The 10,757-nt window shown below is 36.4% G+C and overlaps 1 protein-coding gene across 1 annotated transcript; it reads right to left on the bottom strand.

Moving 5' to 3' along the window:
• Positions 1-3,428: 3,428 nt before the first annotated feature.
• On the bottom strand, positions 3,429-10,595 carry LOC100180162 (probable serine/threonine-protein kinase pats1). Its single transcript, XM_002123872.4, has 15 exons — positions 10,230-10,595; positions 9,782-9,989; positions 9,418-9,522; positions 9,276-9,351; positions 9,110-9,215; positions 8,991-9,040; positions 8,559-8,720; positions 7,766-7,848; positions 6,723-6,838; positions 5,567-5,784; positions 4,971-5,099; positions 4,623-4,760; positions 4,375-4,524; positions 3,977-4,117; positions 3,429-3,662 (listed from the first exon to the last, which is right to left on the bottom strand). The coding sequence occupies exons 1-15, from the start codon at positions 10,388-10,390 to the stop codon at positions 3,484-3,486; spliced, it is 2,022 nt and encodes a 673-aa protein (XP_002123908.2). The 5' UTR covers positions 10,391-10,595; the 3' UTR covers positions 3,429-3,483.
• Positions 10,596-10,757: the final 162 nt, after the last annotated feature.

Genomic DNA, 10,757 nt, shown 5'->3' with positions numbered 1-10,757 from the left:
TCATAGTAGCCATCTTTGGGCACCGCAGCGTAGTAGCCATCATAGTGGTCATCTTTGGGCACCGCAGCGTAGTNGCCATCATAGTGGTCATCTTTGGGCACCGCAGCGTAGTAGCCATCATAGTAGCCATCTTTGGGCACCGCACCATAGTAGCCATCATAGTAGCCATCTTTGGGCACCGCAGCATAGTAGCCATCATAGTGGTCATCTTTGGGCATCGCATTATAATAGCCTTCGTCACGAAGTTTTAGATCATCTTTAACTGAAAAGTAAAACATGTTTAGTATATTTAATTAAAACATGTTATTTTACCGCATCCTTATTTTATGTATAACTATAGTTATTTGCCTGTGTTTGCTATTTTAATATAATTCACATCATTCAATCGAATTGATTCAAGGCAGCGATCGTCATTGCCCGCCACACAATAAACAAAATGGTATTTGGTGATTTTGTTGTTTGTTTATGTACTTACGGCTTTTTGTGTTCAAACGAGCGCTGGCTGTTTCTGTGTGGACCAGAAGTCCGACAAGAAGCAGGGTAAGAAGTGCTGACTTATTCATCTGTAAAATAAAACAATATATATAAAGCATCAAACATAATTACGTAGCTAAAATTAAACTACTTGCAGATTCGATTGCAAGTGACATCAGAGAAGTTGCCAAACTCTGATGCTGCTTAAAATATACAAGGCCCTTATATTTGTTTTAACCTGCGAACTATTCTGATATTACTTCCTCTATGCAGGACAATGCACAATTATAATAAATCGTTCTCATGATTTTGGACATCAGTTACAGGAAAATGTATATAAATAAAATAGCCAATAACTTCTTGCTATTATGTTAAGTCCTGGGAATGCAAAGAGAAACGCAAGAACAATAGTTCGGCTTTACCATGAAGTTCCGTTTCTACTATAGTTGCGCTTTGTCAAGTATGTTTCCCATGTTAGTTGCATTCAGAAAACAGGATAACAAAGATTATAACTTCCATTGTTGTATCATGGGAATCAAAACAAACGCTGAATAGTTGCAAGATAGCTGGCCAACACAATAGGTTAGAATCTCACAAAACCTATTTTTCGGATGGTTCTCAAAATTGTTATTTCCAATTAGAGGAAATGTGTTATCTTCGCGTTCATTATACCGGGGTTTACAAAGACCAGTGCTAAGCTGTTCTTGTGGGAAATAAAGTATCGAGGTTTTGCAGTTTGCAGCAGCACAGAATTCTTATTTACAATCTTGCAGCATCGATGTCATTACTGCAGATTGCAGATATAATCATTATAAATCAAGATTTAAAACCATCTACAACCAAATACAGCAGATGGTAAACTCAAACTTTTCTATATTTTTATCACAAGGGTAGCGTAATAATATTAAACGTGCGTCCTATAGGTCTAAAAATTCATAAATATTCCATTCACACTAAATTACTTCCAAGTTTTGCAGTTAGTATAAACTATAAAGGAATGTAGATTACTCATCCTTTCATGGCGGGGCAACGACAGTCATTATACCATCAATGTTTTGTTTTCGACACCTCGTGCTGACTTATAGCAGTTGCCACATATGTAAGTTTGCAGGCAATTATTTTGTTATTTTTTTTATATTATATTGATGAAAATTTAAAAGCAAAACGGACTAGGTTTGAGCAATTACATTTAAGTGTGCAGCCCAGGAACTTACACTCCCACAAACGGTAGCAATACTAATAAGCCTCTAAATCCGTAAATTTCGGTCTAAAAGGACAGGTTCGCTCACCTTTTTGATGCTAGTTATATTTTTGCCACGGCGCTGGCATCCATCAACATGCAGTTTTAGAACAAATGTTCAAAAATCAGAAGTGATTAACTCTTCTTTGTCAAACTGTTTTATTTTAGTTTTGTTTAAAAGACAGCTTATAGCAAGCAACAGAAAGGCTAATTATTCAAGTCAAATAACAGCGGTGCGTGGCGACATCTAGCGCATTGGTGTTGAAGGTAGAGTACTTTGCAAAAATATAATGCACTATAGTAGGGTGGGGGAAGGTGGGACACTTTGTCAGACATGACTTTTTTAATTTTCTTTTTACGGACCCCCGACAAGTGGCTTGTGCCAAAAACAGAGTAGTAATACCCAATTTGTAGCAAAAAGAAAAACCTTTATTACATTATATTATTGCATCACAATTTGGAAAATATTTGGCAATATGTGCTCAACTGTCCCATCTTCCCCAATTGTACTATGTGTTAGTATCTAATATTTGAATAACCCCTGAGGTATATATTATTAAAATAAAAGCAAACCTTTCAAAGTTTGGCAATGAAAATATACAAAACTACAATGTGGGGGAAGATGGGGCTCTAAATTGAAATATATTTACATTAGCAGTATTCTGCAACTTTTATGAAACAAAATCAAACTGTACGAAATATTCAAGGTTGTTTTATGAAGCTATGAAACTAGTTTAATCGTTCGCACACGCAGACTAAAACAATTCATCGGCTTTACTATCATTTTTGACAAGCGCTTTATAAAATCGTGATAATACTGTCGAATAATTCTGTACCCTTATTTTCCTGATTATCATTAAATGGGGGTCCGTAAAAAGAACATTTAAAAAAAGTCACGTCTGACAAAGTGTCCCATCTTCCTCCACCCTACTATATCTTTCCTTTATTAATTGGCAACAGTTCAAAAAATAAGATGGGACTCTAAATTAAAAAATATACATTAGCAGCATTCTGCAACTTGTAGTTAGCCTACCGAATTTAACCGGCCGTGCTAGTTTCTTTGCCATGTTAACTTCATATATATAACGGAAAACCAATATTTTTTTGTTGTTTTTGTTTCGAGTTAAAGTGATATTGACCCCTGCCTATTTTCCCTGATGTATATATCTCATTTTTTACATAAAACTACAACTAGTTTTACAAGGAGAAGAACAAACAGTTCGAAATATTTAAGGTTGTTTTATGAAGATATGAAACTAGTTTAATGGTTTACACTTAAAAAATAAAAAAAATCATCGGCTTTTTACTATGATTTAGCAAGCATTAAAAAATAGCCCCTTACTATTTCGCATTTTTTTACCTGTTCAAAGTATTCTGTTTTTAAAACATATTTTTTTTAATATTTTAAAACAATAATCAGCTTTGACGCGCGTTTCACAAAGTCGTGATAACAGCATTATCGAATTATCCTGTTACATTATTTTCCTAATTATCATTAATTGGGGGTCCGTAAAAAGAAAATTAAAAAAAAGTCTTGTCTGACAAAGTGTCCCATCCTCCTTGAAGGGGGAAACCCGCAAGTATATATGTGGTATACACTGCGGATCTCTCGTTTTGTCTATATATGGTCTGACTCACACGTTTACAACATACTAAATTTGGCGTACACTTGTGGTTAATTGGCTTCTTGAAACAGTGATTTGTTACACGTAAATAAGGAGTATTGTTTATACAATAGTTTGTAATAACACATTCACGACAATGTTTTTTCAGGTTTCAAACAGTTGGAGGATCAAGGCAGCAACTTCTACCGTTCTTTCCACAGCATAACGCCGATCATGTAGTTCCGACCGTTGCAATAAGTTGGTGGAGTTTTTGCATGTGCCACCTCTGTGTTTACACGGATCGTCACATGTAAGCGATCTGTACCTCTCTTCGGCAGAATAACCTGGAACGGGCGCTTGATTTAACCGCGCAGTCAGGAATACGATTTACATAACTGTTGAGAGGGCACAACCAAAAATATGACATGCCTATATATAGGTCCCAAGCATAGGCAGTATGTATATTTTCAGCAAATCAAAATATTTAAAAGTCCAAGTAATAACGTTTGAAATTGCAGTTGGGCTAAGTTAACGATTCACACAGGCCCTTTTTATTTGGCATAAATACTAAACCAAATATATAAATATTATAAAGCAAAACGTGCGCTATATATAGAGTGAGGTATGATATAGCGCAACTTTTTAGAATTTAGCTTACAAAGGTAGTCACAATACAAGCAGCATCGACGATTGTTGTTTCCTCCACATAAGCCTTGTTTATAACCAGCCGTACACTTATGATATCTCCAGTCTACACAGTATCCGCCCAACTTTGTACAATTGATGTCAAAGTCGCTGTCTAAAAATATACATTCCAATTTGTTCTGCGGATTTCATGTTATAAGGTATAGTGGGGTGGAGAATGATGGGACACCTTTAGTACATAATATACAAAATTCTGATTGAGTTTCAAATCATTAACAACGATCTATGCGAGTCGGGAGGATACCGCTTTATAATTTTTTGGGTGTTCTTTGATTACTACCAGTACCAAATGGGACGATAAAATGAAAAGGTGTCCCATCTTCCCCATCCTGCTACATAACAGGAACCTACATCTTCCAAGACAGCATTTCCTAGAGTTTGGACCTCCGCATGTAAGTGGGCCGTATTCACTGGAACATGAGTTGCTGTCCTGTTGACAGTTTCCGCCCAAGCTTCGACATTTTTCGTCATTTATTCTCCACTTGTCTTCATTCAATCGATCTTTATAGAATATTATGCTTTTCAGCTTGTACGGCCATATAGCGCCAAATAGCAAGGCTCTATATAGATTAGGATTTGAAATATAGCATGCGACTTACCAGTGTCGGTCGTAACACAACACGATTCTTGTTTTCCAGAGGCTGTACAAATTCCAAAGGATTGTGTGCCGTAACAAATATCATAATTCCACTGAATGCATTGACCGTTACGCTTTGCACATTCCGCGGGACCAGTTTCTGAGAGTATCATAATAAAAATCCCATTTTATTGGCGAAGAAAATAAAATACTAATTTTGTTGACAAAACACCAATTTTGTTGACGAGTCAATTAACTTACATTCCTATTTATTCGTATTAAAGGTACATTCATATTTCTTCGTACGGAATTCAGCCGTCACGCTTTTAATTTTTATCTATATTTCTTATTAAATTGAAATGAAACTTACCCGGTTTCAAAAGGAACTTCACGCAAACAACGGCTGCGCCGCCAAGGACCAGCAATAACGCGAGAAACGCTACAATTTTCGGCCAGTGGGATTCGCAAAACGATTTCTGCTGGACAATTCGAGCACTACCTACAAGTCAATTTTGTTAAATGCACTTTATTTTCGCTGCTTAAACGCGTTAATTGCTAAGAAAATCATTCAGATTTAAAACATACTGACGCGTGCATTTTATAGTAGGGGTGGGGGGAGATGGGACACCTTTTTCTATTTACCCACCTCATTTGGTAGTAAACGAAAAACATTTAAAGAGTATGGAAATCCTATCCTCACGACTCCCGTATAGACCATTGTTAATTATTTAAAGCACAAACAGGATATTTGGATAATATCTTCTAAAGGTGTCCCGTCTCACCCCATCATTCTATGTATATACGGTCAAACAAGCGCAAAAGGACAATGTAACTGCGTGCATATCGAAAGCGAACGTTCCCGTAAATACGGTTCAGCAGCTTGGTCTCATATAAGACTAATGGTATAGTACACGACGCGCCATTAGGGTCCCAGCTTTTAGGAAGAACATGCAACAATACTAATACCTGGGGGAATAAGAGGGGTGGCTTCTGTAGCTAAGGTTGATGGAACACAATCCGGGTTATGTTTTGCATGGGATATTTCTGCTCGATTACTTTGCAGGGTAGTGCTGTACAAACCGGAATCAACCGTACATTTGGTCGCAGTGCTAGCATTGTTTAAACCCGGTTTTATAACGGTGTATGTATGATCAGATGCGCTTTCAGTTTCACGGGAAACGGATCTTCAAATAAAACATTTTAATTTCTAATTACATAATCAGATTTTTTATATCCTCTAACACTTGAAACTACTTTGTATTGTATATTACGTTTATTACCGGCTAAAAATATAAGAAGGTGGGGTAAGATAGGATACACAGGCACATAATGCTAATATATCAAAAATTCAAACATACATGATATATGTACTATTACACATCAATTAATCAATACTTCATATACAATACTTCATATACAGATGATAATACTCTCAAAAGATTTAGCGAATCGCACACTAGTTTAATCTCAGCGATTTCAAAATAGGCGGGGTAAAATGGGCCATTTAAAATCCTGGTTAATTTTGACTAAGAAATTATTTTTTATCAGAAATACAGGTAAATAACAGGAAAGAATATTGTATGGTCTGAAAACAAAGTTTAAGCATTCTTTTTCTTCTCGTATTGCTATAGTTTTAACAATTACTTACACTTTACAGTAGGGTGGGGAAGATGGGAGACTTTTTCATTCTATTTTCTTGTCGCATAAAGAATATTCAAAGAATTATAAAACCGTATCCTCGCGACTCCCATAGACCGTTGTTAATTGTTTAAAACACGATCAGGATATTTAAACATAATGTGCTAAAGGTGTCCTACCTTTTCCCACCCTACTATATGTAATGAAATAAAGAATGGGTGTTTTGTGAATGATATTTGACCTTAAGTTGATAAATAATGTACCCTACAAATGTATTTAAACATGTAAAAACGGAAATTGAATAATAATCCCATTTTACCCCGTGTTCTAGGTTCCGCAACCCTATTATATTAAATGTTCGTCCTGCGCGGAACTGCTCAACAACTAAATGCATATTTCGATCGAGCATTTGATATCGGGCTCTACGCTTAACCCAGTGACCTTTATCAATAAGATATAACTTTACTAAACGTTAAATTATTACCTGTATTGTTCTTTGCTTTTAAGTGTGGATGCTCCGAATCCAGTATCGAATAAAGGTAAAGACCTTAGATGCGGTGTGTCTGATCTGCCACCTAACGTCGTTGTAGTCTGCGGAACCTATATTGAATCACGGTTTAGAAAATGTCTTATGATTGTTTTTAGCATTTTGCAAAAGCAGCGAATGTGGTTTGAATTCAATGCAATGTCAACAATCTTAAATGTGTATAATTATACACTGTGTGATAACGACTGTTGTTTTCCGGCCAGGATAAAATAAGTTACATTCATTCATTCACTCATTCGTTCATTCATTCATTCATTCATTCATTCATTCGTTCATTCATTTATTTATTCACTATTATCATGCATTTCCAGCATCGAAGCCATATAGACAGACTATGAATGTTTCGTTAAGCGTTTAAATCAAATCCCATGTTTAACCTTGTGTGATGACAATGGTCGGTATAACACTCGATATTTATACACTCCACGTTCGCTTATATTATAAGCTACAACGCGCATGTGACTTTATTGTTTGTTTGATTTTTTACAATATTTCTAAATATTCGTACATTCCGTTTGTTAGCAATTACGGTTAAGTGTGTTACCCAAGGACAAAGACACCTACAATGGTGTAGCACCATATCGAGTCGCAACCGGTATATTCAGGGTTGGGATTTAAAGGGCCTAAACACACCCCAAATGTACTTCGCTTTAATCGATAGAGTGTGTTTTCTAATTCCAACGACACCTTACTTGTTTTAATCGGTTCTGTATAACCAAAGATATTCCAGCTCAAACACCGTGAAATTCAAAAAACTGATTTGAAAGTTGCGTGGCGAAAAAAATTGAGAAGTGTACTACCCACTAGAGATCACTGTTTGAGGACGAATATCTCCGCCTATACTGGACCAATTTTAATAAGCAAAGTATTTTTGGAATCAATAAAACGGTCGCTTTATGAATTTACCATAAAAAATAAAAGTGACGTGGGGTGTGTTTAGGCCCTTTAAATAAAAGAAGTGAATGTAGTTAACATCTTACCCAAGCGACTAAAATATCAGAGACCAAGTCGCTTAATCTTGAATCTTCATAAACGATGCTTTTTCTCAGTAGTCTTGTAATATCTGTCGCCGAACCGATCTTTATGTTAGTTCGTTGGCGTGTCACAACAAAGCAAATGCAAACATTACAAACCAAATACATATTTGATGTCGAAGGGTTATGTAAGTATAGAGCATATTAAAGACTTTATTTTAATTTAAGTGTTTGGAAAGGAACTAACAAGGCCTAAATATACACGTTCCCTTCCTTTTTGTTTATATTCTCCCAGAGTGAAATAATATAATATCAGCCACTGTTGCTTTACGGATATTGTTTTAACAGGTCAACTCCCCACACACATAAATAACAATATTATGATGCTATGTTGCACTGACAGCAATATAAACGAATGCTTTCCAAACCCAAATATTTACAAAACAATATTTTAACTTAATTACTGCTTTGCTTATAAAAGTTTTTGAAGAAGATCAAATGGCTATGCTGCCCGTTCACAAAAGGCATGATTCAATTAACAATAAAAATATAGTATAGGGTTAGGGAAGATGGGACACCTTTTTATTCTATTTTCTCATCTCGTTTGGTAACAAACAAAGAATATTTGAAGAATTATTAAACCGTATCCTTACGACTTTCATAAACTGTTGTTAATTATTTAAAACCCGATCAGCATATTTGAATATTATGAGCTAAAGGTGTCCCATCTTTCCCCACCCCACTATATCAGTTAAGTTCTTATTTGATAATATCCTACAACAACATTAACAAGTTAAACCTTGGAATTCTGGTCTTGCATTCGGATTTGCATTCCATCCCCAGTGTATAACAGTGATCAGGGGTGTTGGGGTGGTCGGAGGAATTTCCGAGGCGTCAGGTCGTGAACCTTTAACAATGTGATCCTTCAGCAACACCATGCTGTCTCCAACGTGGCTTACATCTGTGTAATAGGGAAACATAGTTTTATTTGAATGTGGAATATGTATAGTAGGTTAGGAGAAGATGGGACACCCTTAGCACATAACACCCAAATAGCCTGATCGTGTTTTAAATAAATAACAACGGTTTATGGGAGTCGTAAGACTACGGTTTAATAATTCTTTGAATGTTCTTTGTTTACTACCAAAAAGGACAAGAAAATTAAAAGAAAATGTGTCTCATCTTCCCCGACCCTACTATATTTACTATATATATTGGAACGTTTACAAACTTTCGTACGGTTGTCGTTCGGTCACGAGTTCCCACAAAAACACAGAATAGCTGCATGTTAACACATTACGTTAGATGTATAATACAAGTTACTAAGAGATTGTATATATAGTCGTTTACCTGTATATGTCTGACTTCGTCGTCGGCTTATAGTTTGGGTTTGCTAAATGTTCAGGCGCCATATGTGTTATGGTGCCCCCGCCAACATGATGTTGTGTTACATCACCTATTTACATAACATACTTGTAAAACAACTTTTAGTTTAATAAATTGAATTATCATATACCGCGGTTGCTAAGTACGCTTCTCCTGGTTGCCAGTCTGGAAAGTGTGTGTACTTGAGATAGCCCGAAATCGCACAGCTAAAATATATAGATTAAAAAGAAACGAAAGTTTGCTAATGATAAATATTAGATGGAGTTGGAAACCTTAACGTTTAGCGTCGCGTCCAACAACACGTTAGCTGATTTCAAATCTAAGTGAAGCATTCGTTTTGGTAGCATCGTGTGCAAATACTCCATGGTTCCCGAAACCTACAAAATACATTAATAAGTCGTAACGTATGATTTTTCTAGAAGGGCTTTAACAAGTGTAGTTGAAATAATATGGAACATGTTTTCATTCATTTTTCTGGTCGCATTTGGTAGTAAATAAAGAGTGTTTGTAGAATTATATCACTGTATAGTCAAGCGACTGTAAAATAGCGTTGTTAACTGTTTAAAACACGACCAGGAAACATAGCATTTAAATGCTAACAGTATCCCGTCTTAGTCCACCGTACTATGTATTCACCTGTAAAGCAATGCGATATTTTAACTTCCAAAGATGTTCCCTGGACAAGTGGACGGATTTAAAGAAGTCGGTACACGATCCGTGTTTCACAAACTCCATGATTAAACTAAATGAACAGTCCGTGTGTTTCACTCCAAACAGCTTGACCACGTGCTGGTGTTTTATCATGCATAACATTTCCGCCTCTTGCAGAATAGTACGGGCGTACCTGAAAGGAAATTAAGTCTGCATGCGTGCGTGGCAATGTATGGTGGGGGAATGACAGGACACCTTTAGCACGTAATATCCCGATCCTGTTTTAAACAATTAACAACATCGTACAGGAGTTGTGAGGAAACGATTATATAATTTTTTAAATGTTCTTTGTTTACTACCAAATGGGACAAGAAAATAGAGTAAAAAGGTGTCCCATTTCCCCCCACTCTACAATATATACATACAGGCATACCTCTCTTCTATCCTATGCTCTATTAACACTTTCTCCGCAACATCAATGACCTGGACCCCTCGCCTCCATTTACGGTGGAAAACTCTGCCAAACCCTCCAAACCCCACCTGTGATACAACATCACTTAACTCGCTTTTCTGGAAGTTTCTGAACGTTTTCATTGAATCTTCTTCTCGAAATACAGCGGCACAAACACAACTAGCCTGGCCAACTGTTGTCGTTCTTGTCTCCAATTAAATTCCTACTAATAACCTTTGAAAGAAACGGTTAATATTATCATTATCAAGAATCTTGGTTTTGCTAAACACACGTCGCAAAAAAAGAACTTACACAGCTAAACCGCGATAGACAAGAATAAGGAACAACGCGACAACACAGCGCAATAAAAGAGTATGACGTTATGTTATAGAAGAAGGCGCCAGACACCCAGGTACACATATCGAGTTCACATATACTTATCAGATACACAAACACGTTTGTGCTGTAAAGGGCTCCGCACACCAGACAAGGTTGCTGATTTTCCGCGCG

The sequence above is a fragment of the Ciona intestinalis genome, unplaced genomic scaffold (genome assembly GCF_000224145.3).
Source record: "Ciona intestinalis unplaced genomic scaffold, KH HT001074.1, whole genome shotgun sequence".
NCBI lineage: Eukaryota > Metazoa > Chordata > Ascidiacea > Phlebobranchia > Cionidae > Ciona > Ciona intestinalis.
Note: the sequence above shows the minus strand (reverse complement) of the source record. Positions and strands in the feature narration are given on the sequence as shown.

Excerpts from the sequence above, each read along its gene's own strand:
- LOC100180162 (XM_002123872.4), bottom strand. The coding sequence starts at position 10,390 with ATGAAAACGTTCAGAAACTTCCAGAAAAGCGAGTTAAGTGATGTTGTA. Across the intron at positions 6,839-7,765 it reads CTGATATTTTAGTCGCTTGG|GTTCCGCAGACTACAACGAC; the intron begins GTAAGATGTTAA and ends GATTCAATATAG. Across the intron at positions 3,663-3,976 it reads CTTGTATTGTGACTACCTTT|GTTATTCTGCCGAAGAGAGG; the intron begins GTAAGCTAAATT and ends CGCCCGTTCCAG.